The sequence below is a fragment of the Sceloporus undulatus genome, chromosome 1 (genome assembly GCF_019175285.1).
Source record: "Sceloporus undulatus isolate JIND9_A2432 ecotype Alabama chromosome 1, SceUnd_v1.1, whole genome shotgun sequence".
NCBI classification, from domain to species: domain Eukaryota; kingdom Metazoa; phylum Chordata; class Lepidosauria; order Squamata; family Phrynosomatidae; genus Sceloporus; species Sceloporus undulatus.
The window spans coordinates 45,639,490-45,657,871 of record NC_056522.1 but is presented as its reverse complement, the minus strand read 5'-3'; the positions used below and the strand labels follow the sequence as shown (position 1 = coordinate 45,657,871).

Here is an 18,382-nt window from a genome sequence, read left to right as displayed (position 1 = left end):
ATACCTGATATAGAAGATTCTAAAAATCCTTCTATGCTTTTCAAGGAAAATGGAGATATGTACATGTTCATTTGAAAACAGTACGTTTAATCTATTTTGGCACAAGTGGCTGACTTTTGGCATATGTTTGTATCCAAACTTTATTTTTGAAACTTCCTATTGTGGCATGGTACCTCTTTGTTTTGGCAAAGTAAACCATAACAAAGATCTGGTATGAACTCAATATAAAACAGACGAAGAAGGATTTTTAGAATATTTGTTAGTTTATTTGAACTCTTTCTCCCTTTGCCTTTCAGCCACAGTCTTCTAAGTAACCTGGAACAAATGATATAAAACAATATCAACAAAAAATAAGCAAATATTAAGATAGCTCGTATTAAAAATCAGCAGAGATCAGCCATAAAACTCATATAAAAACAGTAAATTTGGTTTTGTATCAACAGTATCTTTTTTGTAGTTAGTGATTTGAATATTGGTCTAAGATTCTGGACATCAGGGCTCAAAACCCTGCTCAGCCATGGAAACTCACTGGGTGACCTTGGGCAAGTCACGCTCTCTCATCCTCAGAGGAAGGCAGTGGCAAACCCCCTCTGAATAAACCTTTTCACGGAGCCCCCATGATGTCCATCTTAGAGTCATGAAGTCAGAAATTACCTTAACAAAAATCCCACAATGCATCTTACATTGTTGTGTGCCATCAGGTCATTTCCAACTTATGGCAACCCTAAGGTGACCTTATCATGAGGGTTGGGGGGGCTGAGAGAGAGTAACTCACTCAAGGTTACCCAGCAGTTTTCCATGGCTGAACAGGGAATCAAACCCTTGTGTCCAGGATCCTAGTCCTACGCTCAAACCACTCCACCACACTGGCTCTCCTGCACCATATATATCAATGGGATATAGTACTTTTTAATGAAATACTTATTATAGTGGAAGGAATTAGAATGTAAGCCAGTCTGCAGACATCCATTGGTGTAATTGGGCTTTTTTTCTCCTCCCCTCTCCATTCAGACATCTCTGGCATGCCGGAAAATGGTTTCGCAGCTCTTGCAGGCATAAGAAAGGCCTTCTAATAAAATGATTTTTTTTTAATCAGCATTAACCTTCAGTGTATTATACTTTAAAATCCATGCAAATCAAATCTTAAACCACAACCTTCCAGATGTAATAGTCTCTTATTTTATAGCATAACCCAGTCCTTTAACCAAATCAAACAACAGGCAGAGAAATAGAACTTCAAATCTGATAAACCCATAACACTTCTTTCTTTTGAATCCTGCAAAACTTCTAGAATCATAGTTGGAAGCGACCACAAGGGCCATCCAGTCCAACCCCCCCTGCCATGCAAGAACTCTCAATCAAAGCATACCCAGAAGATGGCCATCCAGCCTCTGCTTAAAGACCTCCAAGAAAGGAGACTCCACTACACTCCAAAGGAGTGTGTTCCACTGTCGAACAGCCCTTACTGTCAGGACGTTCCTTCTAATGTTGAGGTGGAGTCTCTTTTCCTGTAGCTTGCATCCATTGTTCCGTGTTCTGTTCACTTCTCTTTTCAATAAACTTACTTTAGTTTTACATCTGAACCCAAAACTGTAGAAATCTTACTCTGAATATTTTTGTCTCGCCAGATAAAATTTGATATGTGTCTCTGCCATTGCTTAAAAGGTACAGCATTTACAATAATAGGAATAATTTGAAACAGAAAAAACATTTTAGGTAAAACAGCCATCTTTATAACTGAGATTCTTCCCAGCAATGGCAATTTCAGTTTATTCCATCTATTTCTTTCTTGTTTAATGCCATTACAAATTTTACATAGTTGTTTTTTAAAAATTTAGTAAATAGTTCCCCCTAAATACTTAACGTTCTTCTCATTTTCTGAAACCAGTTTTATTCTTCAAGTGATCTTGATCTTCTTGTGGAATATGTTTTAACAACATCACACTTTTATCTTTATTTACTTTAAAACCAGCTATTCCCCATGTTGTTTAAAAGTTGTCAGCAAATTATCTACTTCTCCTATAGGATTCTGTAAAACTAAATCACTAAGTCAAAAGCACTTTGTTTAAATTCTGGACCTTTGACTTTTGCTCCCTGAATAAAAGATTCTTCTCTTACTACATTATTCTGAATTTCTAAAACCATGATAAACAGTAAAGGGAAAATCAGTATGCAAAGGGATCACGTAGCACCTTTGAGAGCAAATGAGCAAAAGACATTGTAGCATAAGCTTTCTGCTACAATGTATTTTGTTCAGTTAGTCTCAAAGGTTGCTACAAGATCCATTTGCATACTGATATTCCAGACCAGCACATCTGTATCTTTGAATAAAGAGGACAGTAGACATCCCTACTGAGTCCCTTTGTACACTTCACATAGATTAATCAATTCTCCTTTAACCAGTATTTGTGCTTTTGGTGTATCATAGATGCTTTAATCCAAGAAATAACATTTCTTCCAAAATCTGTTTTTGGAAGTCAAATCATGATCTTCCTTTGGTATCTAAGAAATATTTGCATTATTCCAGAATTTAAAACCAAGTTCATTGTCTCTTGTCAAGGTAACAGTAGTTGATCTTCCAAACTTTTAGAATAGATTGCAGAAAGGCCATCTGGTCCCACAGCTTTATTTAATGACGTTTGATTTAAAGGTTGGACCAATTTTGCCATTGTTCTTGGTACATTAAGTCTTGCTCTTTGTTCATCTGTAATCCTTCGAAGATTTTAATCATCCAGATAATTGCCCTTGACACTTTCAGTTCCTTAAATAGAGATTAACAGTATTTATTTTAAAAAAATCCTTCTTTATGGATTCCCTATTTGTAACAGTCTTCTTGCCTTTCTTAATTTTATATATATATCCTGCACTTTCCTGTCTTCATTTCCACCCCCAGCCAGTGGCTTGAAACCCACTAAAACAGGACCAGGTTTTTGAGTGGAGGAGACATGGCTTGATAAATGTGTAGGGAATATGAAGTTGGGAAAATGAAATTTGACAGACAACAGTCCATGATGATGATCTAAGGAATATAATTTGCAAGTTATGGCTCTAAAGCGTTTGTGTGTGTTACATCACTAAATTCCTGGATACCTTTCCAGGATCTTCTGCACAGAATGGCAGTGCTTTGCGAAGGGAATTCTCAGGAGGTAGCTATGGAGCAAAGCGTCAGCCAATGGCATCCCCTTCAGATGGCTCCTTGTCTTCTGGTGGTATGGACCAAGGAAGTGATGCACCAGCGAGGGACTATGAGCGAGAGGTGGGTATTACCTAGGGGAAGGAAGGAAGGCTATAAAGAGCCCCAGTTCAGCTTTCAGCTATGCTGGAGTGAACCTGAGAAAGACCACCAGATGTTCTGCACTAGTCAGTGGTCTCAGGAACAAAATCCACAAATGGTACCGAAAGAGAATGCATTTTCTGATTGAAACATGGCAGAAAATCCCTTCTTAGAGGGACACACAGTGGATTTATGTAATTGGCATTTTAGCTGCATTTATGGGATTTCCCTCTTTCTGTTTTTAGGTAAAGGTGTAAGCCTTGCAAATACATTCAAGAGAAGTACTATTTCTTTTCACAGTTAAAGCAAACATAATGAAAACAAAGCAAGGCATTTTGAAGTGCCACTGATTCCAGTGGAAAAGATGTAAACATTTGCTAAACTTTCTCATTAAAATTAATATAATTTTTGATGGATTGCACTCAACATTGACAGAAAAAACTTGTAGGAAAATATGGTAGAAACTATATCCATGTTCTGGTTTTGTTCCTGGTTTTGTTGCCAAGGAACCAGTATTGTGAGGCAAGCACAATCTGAACATCTATGGAATGTTGACTGATTTGTAGAATTGCCAATGGTTGGATTAATTGTATGAAATAGTGGACATAAATGTGGTTGGAAACTAAAAAAAAAGGAAGACTTTCATTGTCTTCCTTCCATTGCTATCTGAATGAGTAAAATAAGAGTGAAATGTAAAACACCCTATTACACTATAAAAGACGCATCTCTAACTTGGTCCAATCCAAATATGTTGCACAACAGTTTTGCGCATTCCCTACCACGTGACAGTGGCTATGTTGGCTGTGAGCTGTGGGAAGCTGCAGTTCAACATATCCAGAGGGTATCAAGTTGGAGAAGACTGGCCTAAAGATGACTAACTAGGGCTGCATGTACACTGTGGAAATAATGCAGTTTGATACGCCTTTAACTGTCATGGCTCCATCCAGGTACCAGCACTCTTTGTCGGAGAAGGTAACTACAAGTCCCAGGATTCCATAAGATGGAGCTGCAACATTTAAAAATGGTGTCAAACTGCATTATTGGCATAGTGTAAATTCACCCTAATCAAAGACAGCACAGGAAGTGTCTTCTACGAACAAAGCTGCATACAGTCACTACTTCTCAGCACCAATTAAGACTGTAGAGTATTTTGTGAAATGTTGTGTGGTTCTTACCACCACAGTGCAGCTGCATGTGTGGAAATTCTGGTTCATTAAATATATTCTTTGGGGCTTTTAAAGCACCCTTTTTGTTTCCAGTAAGTAGAAGGCTACAGTACACCGTGTCAGTTATTAATGTCAGAAAAAATACCATCTAATCAAATCTGTGAGCACAAACCATTAGTGTTTTTTTCTGAAATCCATGAAGCTAACAAATAAATGCAAATAGCAGGAGTGAGGGCTGGAATCAAACAAAGAAAGGAAATTTAGACCACTTCAAAACAACAATAAAGGTTTCAGTTCCATTCTCCACTTTATAAAAGTAACTCCAGTACGTTTGACATATACAGTCAGTTTAGAATTATCTAGACATATAAGAGGTACTCTGAGCTTATGCATCTTTTGGACCAGTGCAGTTTGAGAGTGGCCTTGTACAGATACTATTGCTGTGTTTGGTTTTGGTGTTATTGTCCCACAAGCACAATACCCTGGACTTTCTTTGAGGTAAAGCATATTCCAAAGCAAGTCCAGGCAAGTGGACTTTGGGATGATATGAAGATGTTGGAGGGAGGGACAGGGAAGAGGAAAAGCCACCCACTTTTTCTTCCCTTCCTCCAGGTGCGTGATCCATTCCCCTACCCCCCCCCCACCCATTTTTGTTTTTTTGCTCTGGCTCATTGATGTGTTCTCTTCCATTTTTTGGGCTACAGGACTCTGACTCTCCAAGGCATTCGACAGCTTCTAACAGCTCCAACCTGAGCAGCCCTCCCAGCCCCACATCTCCTCACAAGACCAAGAGCCTCTCCCTAGAGAGCTCTGACCATGTGAGTTGGGACACTTGAACTGCTTCTGCTTTCAGATTTGACATCTCAGCAGCCTGTTGTCCCCTGACTCTCCATTTTCTCTCACTGTTATCGTCCCACAGCTTCCTCCAAAAACAAACTGTGGGAGGGAGGGGAGGAGGAGAATATTTTTGCCTTCTCTGGCACATGAAGCATAAACTCACCCTTCCTTCCTCCTCATTCAGTAGTAACAGCAATCAAGGAACACTGTGGTGGAGGGCAGTGTGGGCAGGTTGGTATGCGAGAAATATTGGTATATTTGTATTAGTATCAATTTTGTTGCATAGGATAACAGCTGCTTCTATATTATGGACATATTCCACACCACACCACCACTTCAAAAAAAAAATCCTAAACTAAACAACTCACAGTAGTGTAGACTGACCAAAACACATTATGTAAGAGAAAACCAGGTAGATTTTGCTTTGACACACACACAGTATCATATTATATTTTTCCAAGAGTAGCACAGCAACACCCCTCCATTTCTGGCAATGGGGCAAAAATCACCCTGTGAGGGTAAATACACATGCTTTCAGCCAACCACTCTGTTTGAATGTCAGTCTGATTGTTGCCAGCAAATCCATATTGATTTTTTAAAAAATGATGCATATTTTACTACAGTACAGAGTTTAAGTAAATACGTAAAATTAAGAGTTAGTACGTATGTATATAATAAAAGAAAAAGCAGCATTGTAATGCAGCAGAAGTTGGGTTCCTATTTAAGAGATCCTTAATTTAAGAACACTTTGTGTTGTTCCCTTTTTCATTCTAAAGAATCTACAGATTGAGAGTTGATTTAGGTATAAAATATACAGTATGGCACTGGATAAAAGCATAGAGCCTGGAGAAAGACTCCATCCTCACAACGTGCTCTGTAACATTTCCTTCCTCATCAGTAGAACTAAAGCCATAATCCTCACTTTTAAATTATTTTCCTCTTGTCTGTAATCTAGTTCATTCTGGCAAGCAAAACCCACAATTTACCAGTTTCAAGGATGATTTCGTTTGAAATCCGTACTCAGCCCTGAGCAACATAGCCAAAGTCAGTGCAAATAGACCGGAAGAGTAGGAACTGGGCTTTAAAGCCATTCTGGCCATTTAGCATGCCCAGTTCAAAATCTACTAATATAAATGCAGTGTATGCATGCATTTATATTTGGTGGACTACTTATATCAGCCAAATGCAATCAACAGTAGTTCTATAATAGAACATTTTAAATATCTAGCTAGTTGCTCTTGCCTGGAAAAGAAATCTATTGTTAGCCTTATACTTTGCTAGAATACTCAGTAGTTTAAGACTCTTAGTCTGGAGATTTTCATTACTGTTATCTTCCCATCTTAACCTGACCCAGTGTGTGTGCGTGTGTGCACGTAATGTTATTGCTGTTAAATACTGTGATGACTGAACCAGCAGAGGAACACTAGGCAGGGCAAATCCTTTATCTCTGGATAGCAGACATTAAAGACCATCATCACCTAAATAAGTAGTGGCAACTGTGTCATGCAAATAGAGAGCAAAACCAAAAGTCAACTTTTTCATCCCTTTCTTGAGCAAGATGAGAGAGCAGTTTGCACTAGATTAATGTGTTTTTTTCCTTAAAATTACTGTTGCCATTGTGTGTGATCAAGCTCAAGCTGATGAAGAGTTAAATGGTTATGTTCTTAAAATATGGAATATTCTGTGGCATTTGGTAACACTTCATGGCTGCTATCAAACCATTCCAAGTCTTTCCAACCAGCAGCAAATCATTAAAACTAATGGAATTGCTCAAGTCCCCTCTAAAAATCAACTACAATCATGCAAGGTACAGATTAATTAGAACTGTAAGATACAGATCATTGTCTTTAATCATCCAGCTGTATTCGTCTGCTAATTGTTGATTCTGTATCTTTTCCTGCATTGAGTGGGTTGCCAAATCCAAAGCTCTCATTTAGCTGTTTTATATTAAGGGGAACTGTTGCAGGTGGGGTGAACACAAACTGTTTCTATTAAGTATGGTGTCATAATTATGTCTGTTAAATTTTGCTTGTCACAAATCTCAAAACTGATGTGCATTACTTGTCGCAGGTATATTCTAGAGTTTCAGCTTTGTATTTCATAACAACAGTTATACCTGTTAGGCTCATTTTGTGGCCTGCAGGCCTGTCAGAAGTTGTCAGGGCACAGAGATTGACATCCTCTGAAATTCATGGGCTATGTCGCCTTCTCAGCATTCACTACCAAACAAAAAGGTTCTCTTTATCAAGGTGCTCCGCTTCCTTACTGTGATGCTCCTCATACCCACCCTCTCTTAAATATCCTTGTGAAGAATGTAGCATCATATTTCTAGCATGTTGTATGTATTTCATACACAGTGCTGTTTAAATGTCAGCATACTGGAGATTCTTAAGGCCTGTGGCTCTCCAGATGGCCTGAGTGGTTTTATACTTCAAAAGGTATCTCAGAAATACTCATCCAGTCCTGTGGTACATCATCTGTGTTTCATCTGAGAGTTAAAACAAAATCAGTGCCTGCATTTCTTGCCAAAGCATAGATTCACAAGAGGTAATTGGAGGGAAAATAACATCCTAAGGGTTCCATTTTATATAATGTTGAACCATTTCACAAATTATTGGTATGATACCTTCATCCTGGGAGGCACCAAACACTGTGTTATGATATAAATACTTGTTTCTGGCTGTGCCCAATACAGATGCTTTAATACCTCTGATACATTTAACTGGTGAATTTGAGACTTGCTGCAGTGCACTGCTCACAGTTTTCATTCTTGTGAGTACATTTCTTCAAGCATTTTTAGAATACCTTAACTGGATCCTGACTGATTTGGCTGGCATCTCTTTGTGTACATAGTTTAAAGCAATGTTTTCCCTAAGTGAGAAGATTTGCTTTGGATTGGTTCAGCACCTCATTATCCCATTATTCTTGAGGCTTAATAAATTGGGTTTTGATTGTTGAATATCTTCAGGCTATACAGGTCTTGCCTCAGGCTCAGTTGTGCATTTCTGTAGTGAGCATACATACATGTCTTTAATTTCCTGTTTCAAAGTACATTCCTGTTTGTTTGTTTTTAATGTCTGAATAATTTGGTTAGCTGGCTTCTTCTAAAGGTTGTTTTGTGTGATAATTGTTCTGTGTTCCTAACCAGCATTTTTTTTAGAACAGGACTTTTGGTGTGGAGGAGTATACAGTAGTTGACATTTCTGTTAAACTCTCAGGTATGTGAAAGTAGCAGGATGTCTTCACATGATAAACATGAAATGCAATAATGTATTTGGAGAACAAGATTCATCCCAGATACATCCTTGGCACAGAGCTTTTGATCTGTAAGGATGTGAGTTTGGTTGATAAATTGGATTCATGATTATAGTTTATAACCTTGAATGTGGAAAAACAACTGTGTTTTTTTTAGCCAATGCGTTTAAAACAACAACCCATCTACAGTACCTCAGTTTCTTTTTCTGGTCTGTCATTAAGTCAGAGAGAAATTGGAAACCCCAGATCTGGCTTACAGGGACTTTCTTAGCCTTAGGAAATTTCAACATGGTGTGAAAATTACCTCTGTACAACCTGGGTTCCATAAATGGATGCCCTACTTGGAAACCTCAGGAAGTCCACATGCCTTGCTTGGGGTGAATGTCACTGAGAGGCTCATGATAAATGTTGAGTCCAGTGGAAGTAGGCTCTGTGCCTGGAGGCTAATAAGGGCACTAGCCTGTTTCATTCCAAGAGCACCATAACTCTCCACTTTTCCTGGAAGATAGATCCGTGTTTCTAACTCCTAACCTACAAGGGGGCCTTCAGAGATCAGATATGCTGTAGATTTTCAAGACCATGTTGTGCATTAGGGCAATTCCACATTACTTGTTACCCTATCTTTCTTTATGAAATCTCTCACATCCTGCAAAAGGATTTGTCTCAGTCATGAGGAAGCAATCCACAACCAAAAACCAATTTGGGTATTTCACAGCAATTACACCTGCCTTTTTATGTATGATGGTTTCATATCATTTATTTTTTTTTAAAAAAAGGTATTTTTAGGGATTTTTTTTTCATTGTAATATTATTGTACAGTTTTGCATGGCCTAGATGTAATCACTTTTTGTTTTGTTTTGTTTTAGAGTATAAAAGCTGACAAGTGTGCGTGTGGGGAAGGATTCTGTTGTTTGACTGTTCTCACTCTTCTCTTATTTTTGATTTATGCCCTCAGTGTTGTAGGGGACATTGTAAGAGATTCTCTGCTCCAGAACAATGATGTAGATTCTATTGCACAGAAATATTTAAGGTGGATCAGTCAATGGTGTAATAAATGACAGGCCACCAATATTTTATGTTGGTAACACAATATTAACCTACTTTGATGTATTGCAATAAAACAGGGAACTATTAGAAATACAGATGGTTTGTCTTTTTTCCCCTCCCCAGCTTTACGAGATGAATGGGCAGGGGTGAAACAGTGGAGTAAACATGTAAATTCAGATCTTGAGAACCATCTTACATTAGAAGTGTCACCAGAGACTGCTTTGGGGGACTGGGTATGCTGTCTTAACTGCATCCTGTCCCCTCAAGTCCTGTGCCAACCACTGTCTGTCTGTGCTGGGGCCTGCTTACAGGGCTCCAATGTTAATGGGGAGGGGGGAAATATAGGTGGGATAAATTGGTTGCAGGGAATGGGAAATCTTTATGGTTATGCTCAGGGTGATGGCACAGTTTCATCGCACAGATAAAAGCCAAAGATGATTGGATGAAGAAGTAAAGAAATTTGGTAGTAACATCAGATTGAAATTAGGAGCTTCCAAACATAATCAACCCATCTCAGACAGGAAGGGGCTTCCTACAAACTCATTAAACATGGTTTATTAGTTGGACTGCTTCATGGTTGCATTCCAGGGGTAAGCAGTATAAGTTTGTGTTACCCAGGATTGCTAGATGCCAATAGTGTTTAAATGATCATTTCAGGGAAAATGGTAAAATACAATTTCAACCATCTTAGAATCATAGAGTTGGAAGAGACCGCAAGGGCCATCCAGTCCAACCCCTGCCATGCAGGAAATTTAAATCAAAGCATTAGAACAGCAGCACCTTGTTGGTAATATATTTTATCCTATCACATTGTTTAATTGCTGTGCATATCACCTGCAAAATAATTTAGCTCAAAGCAGTCTGTGGCAGGATTGTGTTAATAGATATCAACTTACGTAATTTTTAAAGGCATGCACATCATTTTTTTTTCCCTCAGAAGGGGTTGCCCTCATTTACTTATTACCAGCATCCACCTCCTAGAACATTAAAGCCTGACTGACTCGTATTTGATGGATGACTGTATAGTCCAGGCTTATTTTGTCCAAAGGCCCCCATAGACAAGCAAAATCAAGACTATAGAGGGCCAGGAGGGGTTTACTTTTTTTCTCTCTGAGGTGGGTTACAGACCGCCCGTTTGGGCCGGCCTGCACCCGCCAGCCTCCGAGGCCCCGATCCGCCGCTTTGCAGGCTGCAGGGAAGCGGCAAATGGCCACTTCCCCGCAGCCTGGAAAGGGGTGTCCTTGGGGCTTCAAGCCCCAAGGACACCTCATGGTGGCGGGGAGGAGGAGAAAGGGGCCGCTTGGCCCCTTTCTCCCTTGCGTTGCTGGACACAGCCATCTGAAGGCTGCGCCCAACGACGCAAAGCAGGAAGGAGCTCCAAAACATGTGGAACGGCCGTCGCCATTTTGTACGCGCAGAGCGCGTACTAGGGTTAGGGGGTGCGGAAGCACTGCCCCTTCTTAACCCTAGTACGCGCTCTGCGCGTACTTTAATGGCGGTCTGTAACCCGCCAGAGTCATTTTCCTGTCATAAATTTTCCCTGCTCCATTTGCTCATGAAAATTCCACTTGCTGCAGTGATGCATTTGAGGCAAAGAGCAGCTTTGAGGAGCTCTAAGTCCTTCCTCAAGCCAGCACTCTCACCCACAGAAACTCCGCAGGTGCTACTTAATCCACCCTAGTGTAGAAGTGGCCAATATCTCTTTAAGTACACAGCCCTGTGGTTGTTCTGAGATTAGAACTGTCTCCGGCAGTACACAGGTGTGCGTTAGTTGTAAACCTATCACTATCACCTATCTTCTCGTGTATTATTTCTCACTGTGGATCGTGAAAGCCTGTCTAGTAAGCTGGGAGACATGACCCTACATACATTTTAAACAAGCACTATTGTTGCCAGTGCTTAAAACACCTTCATCAGTTTTAGAGCAGAGGTGGGCAACTGCACAGGGGCCATTTTACCTCCCAGTGCCAGTCTGAAGGCCACGCCAGCAAGCTTCAGCATGCCCTAAATGACGTTAATTACAGCTGCCATTTTCTTTTCCATGTTTTGGGGAGGCTTTGCAGGGTTAGGGGAAGGAAAATGCTGTATTTTTAGGCTGTTTTGGCTTGTTTGGGGACAACAGAATTGCCCAAAAAATCAATTCCTGCTATGCTTTTTCATGTTTTTGTGGGGTTAGGGGCTGGAGAAGTCTTCTGGGCACCCCAGGAGTTGCATATAGTCCATGGGCCACACTTTTCACACCTGAGTTTTAGAATTACCAAAAGGCAGATGCAATGCATATTTCACTTTTTGTTTTTATTGAGAATTTAAAAGCATCCCTGCTGACATCTGTGCTACACTATTTAACTATGTGTAGTACAGTGAAAACATGGATAGAATTTACATTTCTATACTGCTTTAATAGTGAATTTAGCACTCTCAAAGCAGTGTACAATCTGTAATCCAATTGCCCCCAACAAGCTGGATACTAATTTTACTGACCTAGAAAAGGATAGCAAGCTGAGTCAACATTGGAGACCTGAGACTGAATTAAAATGCTATTGCACCAGTCTAGAGGAGCTGAAATTGCATGGCCTCCAATGACTGATTCAAGAAAGGGATCAGACTGGATCTATCCCCATTTGCCCAACATCTGATGCAATGCCGTTAACATTTGAAAATTGACTCCACACCTGCCCCCTTGGCTTTGGGCTAAATTCTTTTGCAGGTGATATGGACAGCAATGTGAATTTTGTGTGCAGCATCTGGAAGTAACACATGTGGCTATCTGCTTTGGAGCACATAATTGTCCTCAACATTGTTCATGGCTTCCGATCTTGCTTAACTTAACCAATAGGTTAACCATGCCTAACTCTAGAATGTCATCATTATTTGCCATCTTCAATGCTAAAACACTTGTAGGTTAGATTACCTCATCTCCCCTCCCTGCAGCCATTTCTCAGGTGCCATAGTGCTTCTGTAGTTTTTAAGGCCTTCTTGATTAAGTGACTAGTGGTGCTTTTTAAGAAGAGGTCTATTTTTTAGAAAATAATGCTATACAACCCACTATTTCACCACCATTTCAGAAATGGTTGAAAGATCAGGAAAATGAATCTTCACCCCATCCCCTTTTTTCATTTGTTAAATTTTAGTTCAGTGTGTGGCTGAAGCAGTGAGTCCTTGGTTTTTTTGGTAGGAGTGGGGCTGCTGTTCCTAAGCTCTTTCTTTTCTGGCTTGTCTTGGAGGTATTACAAGCAGCTTGTGGTCATCTTAAGAACTTTGTTTCTAATGTAGTGGACACTGTTCCCCACATTTTCCAGGAAAAGAGCTAGCCTTTTTTGAACATAGCCTTTGAAGTATCATGGCTACAGTGAAAGACTTGCTTAAAGATCTTAGTATCAGGATATCTGCTAGAAATACAAAGTAGACTCAGTTATGTCCATGCAGGTTTATGGCTGTTCCTCGCAAAGCACCAAGGATCTTAACTGGCTTGTGTAGGCTTGGGCTCAGTATGCCCCTTGTCAGCTTTTTATACTCTTCTCTGTGCTTTAACCATCATTCACACATTTCCTGCGCCCCTCCTTAAGCCCACCCAGATCAAAACCATCTAGGAGACTGTGGATGTTTAAAATGTTTTTTTCTGAGGATTCTTTCCTATAGAGATGAACATTACATTGTTAAATAGATGTGTGTCCTCTTTTAAATTGGAATATATTAGAAAATAATAGTCGATATGCCTGATTACCTATGAAATTATATCAAAGATTACTAGAAACTAACACAGCTTTCAGCTAAAGCTTTCTTACTCAGTTTTTATGAATTCATTTGATGAACACAAAGTGTTATTATAAATTTCAGTTATTCTTTCCACAAACTTACTTTTGTACTACATGAACCAAGCACAGTGGAGAAGAACAATCCAATGGATAAGGTTCAGCTCACTATTATCCAAAACATACTTCAGAAATAATCCAATTTGAGACCACTTTAACTGCCTTGACAGAATTCTAGCGAATTCCAGGACCTGTATTTTTGTGAGACATTTAGCCTTCTCTGTCAGACAGCTCTGGTGCTTCAATAAACTACAATTCCCAGGATTCCATAGCATAGTTAAGTGGTCTCAAACTGGAATTTTTTGTAGTGTGTTTTGGACCTGTTTCCTAAGTGTAAGCCACCTTATACACAGAAAATTGTACTAGAAATCTCAGTTAGCTAGCCTTCCTATGTGCCTTCTGTTTTGCCGTTGAACCACGATATTGCAACGTAGGTGACATTCTGTATGAAACACCTCAAAGGGTCTGATGGTTTATCATGTAGCAAGGTCTTGAGCTGTTGACTTCTGTGTAAACCAACCTCCCTGTAAGCTACTAAGATTAGTCTATAACAATGCTTTGTTCCTACTGGTTTACTTCATCTATTCATTCACATGGTTTATTAAATGACTTCAATGAAAACAGTTTTAACATTCATGTCATCAGCAGCAAATAGTGACCAGGCCTTCTCTAGTGGTGTTATGTTGATGTTTATTAAGCTTGATTAAATAAACTGGCATTTTTAAAAAACAAAAACCTGAATGAGGTGTAGAGAATATGTAAAGGTATTGTTCTGCCCTCATACATACTTTAGTTCAGCTTCAGGTTGTACAAGTGATTCAGGGTATGTACATTGTGCATAACTAATTTTTAAAGTTCCAGTAAAAGGCTGAATCAAGATTTTGTCTGCCAGTCCAGTTCTCCTCATGGAAATTGCCTCTGGGGTGATTCCTCCCACAGCATAGCCCACCTATCTCTGTTTAGCATTTGAAGGGGTTGAAGAAAGTCCCCTTCCACCAATCTAGCTGCAAGTGACAAAAACTGGATTCAACTCACAGCATGTTGGGTCTACAAAATGGCCAAATGGCCTGTGTCTTTCATGACATGGAATAAAATTCAAAACCAAGATCCTGCACATTATAACACAAAGGGAATACTTGCATCTGCATTCTGTTTCCAGGCTCCCTGAAGGCAGCAAGATGGCAAAAATAGTATTAGAACTGTGACATGATGTATTCTGACACACTAGTACGACATTCTAATTACTAGCTAATTCACTAATCGAATGCCTGCCTTGTCTTCAGTAGCACCACCATCCTGTTAGCATCAGAGCTGGAGAAGGAATAGCCATGCTACACAAATAAACAGCAGCAGATGTTTCTGGAATGGGAAGACAGCTACAGGACAGGACCACCACATACACTCCCCATGGTGAACTAACATCACCTGTATCTTGGAAGGGATTCCACCATAATATTTTTATAGGATTTATACTTCCTGTTGTTGTATAGTTGTGATAATGCTTAACAGAAAAGGTATTCAATTAATCATTACTACAAGCATAGGGATATGTGCAATGAAGCATTAATCCATAATCAATCCAACAGTGGGATATGGACTTTAAAAGCTACAAACAATTATTATATGTGAAGTCGAAGGCTTTCATGGCCGGCATCTATAGTTTTTAGTGGGTTTTTCGTGCTATGTGGCCATGTTCTAGAAGAGTTTCTTCCTGACGTTTTGCCAGCATCTGTGGCTGGCATCTTCTGCTGATCTGAAATGCCAGCCATAGATGCTGGCAAAACGTCAGGAAGAAACTCTTCTAGAACATGGCCACATAGCACAAAAAAACCCACAAAAATCTAATTATTACATGCTCAGCCAGATCTTAATCCTTTGTATGAACAACAAATATTTATGTACCTCAGTGTCAGATTCTTACTATGATTCTGGACAAGGGCCACTCAGGCTAACCTTGCCACTAGTCTTTCTGCCTAACACAGCTGAGGATCTGAAGCAGGAATCTTCATGTGAATATGATTAGAATATTCTCACCTGATCTGCAGGCCTGTGCAATGAGATATCCCAATTCCATTCTAACCATATTCAGCTAAACACATGATTCCCCACTTCAGGCCTTCTATCCAATGCATGAACTGCCAGGAATGCTAAGGATAGCAAGTGTGCTCAGTGCTCCCGAAGTCAAACCAATTAAGCTGAAATTATAGCGCAACGAAATCTTTCCACCAGGTTAGTGAACCACAGCCATCTGCACAAGCACTTCATTATTGGAAATCAACTGAAAGTTGTACAGCTTCAACTGTTGTACAAAATATCCAAAATATATTTGTCAGCTTGCCTCCAATTGTTTAAAGTTGTGCGTTCAGCTACTTAAACATATATTATGCTTTTCAATGAAATCTCAAATTGCCTTCTTTGATACTGCTATGTTTTCCCCATTTGCTTTCCATCAACGATTGCACTGCAGAGGTGCAAACATGAAGATGGAGAACTGTAATTTCACAGTTGGGCATCTATAAATGCCAGTTAGCGCTATGGTTCCTCTATTTCACATAATGAGAACTCTGTTTCCTACATTCCCTCTGCCTGTACATTCAATTCAGAGAATCAGGAGATGAGCAATTGAATGCCAAAAGCAGGGTGTTCTACATATACCACACCTCTTGTATCCAATTCTTTAAAATCTTCACTTCCCTGGAAAACTAGAGGCTGGAGGCATAAAATAGCCTATGTACACATCTTTTCCTGCTCCATGAGGAGATCCCAACTGTTACAGACTCCCACCAAATATTATACAAAAATAGGGTTTCTTTGCAAGTTATATCGGCAACCTACTTCACGATATGAAACCATTTGTATTCCACCTTAGACAAAGAAAACGGAAAGACATCTAAAAAACGGGGGAAAGCAAACATTTGGAGAATTACAAATAGATTTCAATGCCAACTTATTTTGGTTCACCTTCCTCCACCCACTGTTGTTTTTTTAAGGTACTGTACACAGCTATCAGTATTAAAATGTTGAAAATAAAGCTGATACCTAGGACAGTAAGAAACACAGCGGCTTAGTTTTCCTCCACATCCCCTATACTAGCTGATTACCATTTCCTGTAAAACAGAAGTTACACAGATAATGGTGAGAGTATAAAGTGCAGGCAATATGATGAACAGAAGAACAACAGTGTCCTTGAAACCAGATATTCTCTTTCCATGTGACAGGTTGCTGTGCTTCTGAGGTGATCCTGGGGTTGTGAGAAGAAACCGAACGGTGGTTTACCGGAACTTGGAAGATTGGCCATGTAACACAAGGTGTTTAATAGTTTCTCTGTGCTACTACTCCTTCTTGGCCTTTCTGCTCCAATAATTACTGTAGGCTTCCTGAAACATGTTCTTGCAAGGAATTTTGGCCTTCAGTTTGGAGCATATGAGAAAGGAGCCTCCCATTTTCCGATGGAGAGAGTAGGTCTCCTCAGGTGGAGGGATGAGCCTATGCTTCAGCATGACTGGAATTAAGCCATGTATCTTCTCAGTGGTATGTTGACAGCCAAAGTCAAAAGGTTCACTGGAAGCAAATGCTTCTCCAAGGATGAGGACGGCATTCAAATGGGCATCTTCCATAGCCTGAAAAAAGGAGAACAAAAAGTTGATGTTCTGATCAGTTATTTTGAACATATAATACATGAGGGGGGGAAAGCTATTATCTGCACTTAAAAATCTGTGAACCAGGTAACAAATGACCATATGAACAGCAATCACAAGTAGCTTCTCTAAGCTGGATATAGATGATAAGAGAGGCTCTCCTACCCAACCAGGTTAGCACTGTGACATAGGCGGGTTACAGACGGGCAGGGGAGGACGTCTTGGAGGTGTATTCAGCTGAATGCGGAGCCTCCAGACGGCCCGCCCCGGGGGCGTGCTTCAGGTGTTGGAGCTTCCACACGGGGGGCAGTGAAGACGCCTCACCTGGGTCCGTTTCGGACCCGGAGTTTCCAAACCGCCGCCTCGGAGGACGCTGCAAAAAGAGAGGCAGCTTCCTCACGGGCGGACCAAACTGCGGCTTTTTTTTCTTTTGCCGGCAGGCGGATGCGAAGCTGCGCAGCTGCAGCGCTAAGCAGCGGCAGAAAGCCCATGTGCGCATTTAAAGCGCCCATGCCCCTTTAAAACTTTTTCTCCCGCTCTGCCCAAAAACAATGGTGGTCTCCTGCCAGCTGGTGATCAGCTGGTGTTGACATCCTTGTCCACTTGCACGTTGCCAATGTCACCAGCATCATGGATGCCTCCTCTCTTTTGGTCCCCGCGCTCCTGCTGAATCTGCAATGCGCAGCCACAGCTGTCTCCGCTGCCACCGCTGTCCCCCTGCCATCTCCCCTCACCTCCTTTGTACATATGTCAATATTTACAGTTTTAGCGTTTTTTATTGTTAGGTGAAAATGGCACAGGAATGTGTGTAGGGGTGCACTTTAAAGTCCAAACTTTCCAAGCAGCGCATGCGTACATGTTGCTCTAGGGTTAGGGTTAGGGTTACGAGGCTTAAAATGCGCTGCAGCTGTGCCTCAGCTTCCACAGCTGCATGGCAGCGGACGTTGCAATTAAAGCCTGACTGCAAACTGCGCATGTTCCAAGACCCCAACTCACTATGCGACGGAGCTTTTAAATGGGCAACTTAAATTAGCGGCGTAGCAATTCTGGTGTACCGATGCAGCAGCTCTCATGGCTTCTTCCACTTCTCGATATGTGTCAGCATTCAGGTAGGACTGCTCCAGTTTCTGCAAAATGTTTGGCTGGGACCATATAGCTATAATGTCAGCCGTCTCAGTATGAGACCAAGACGTCCCCCTGCCTTTTTTCGGGGTGCTGGTGGATGGCTGAGCCATCCTGCCTGGTGGCAAAGGGGAGCTGCCACACAGCTGTGCCAGGAGCAGCCAAACTGTGCCCGTTCCCAGGTGAAAATGGCACAGGAATGTGTGTAGGGGGTCACTTTAAATCCCAAAC

The 18,382-nt window shown here is 40.7% G+C and overlaps 2 protein-coding genes across 2 annotated transcripts in view; one reads left to right on the top strand and one right to left on the bottom strand.

The window, feature by feature from the left end:
• The window catches only part of CDC42BPA (CDC42 binding protein kinase alpha), a 261,009-nt gene extending 251,337 nt beyond the window's left edge, over positions 1–9,672 (top strand). Inside the window, exons 35-36 of the mRNA XM_042445935.1 lie at positions 3,099–3,256; positions 5,145–9,672. Coding sequence (XP_042301869.1) covers positions 3,099–3,256; positions 5,145–5,276 — 290 coding nt within the window. The 3' untranslated portion in view covers positions 5,277–9,672. The remainder of the gene's footprint in view (positions 1–3,098; positions 3,257–5,144) is intronic.
• Positions 9,673–15,640: 5,968 nt separating this feature from the next.
• Positions 15,641–18,382, bottom strand: part of COQ8A (coenzyme Q8A) — a 90,758-nt gene continuing 88,016 nt past the window's right edge. The window contains 1 exon segment of the mRNA XM_042468420.1: positions 15,641–17,011. Coding sequence (XP_042324354.1) covers positions 16,724–17,011 — 288 coding nt within the window. The 3' untranslated portion in view covers positions 15,641–16,723.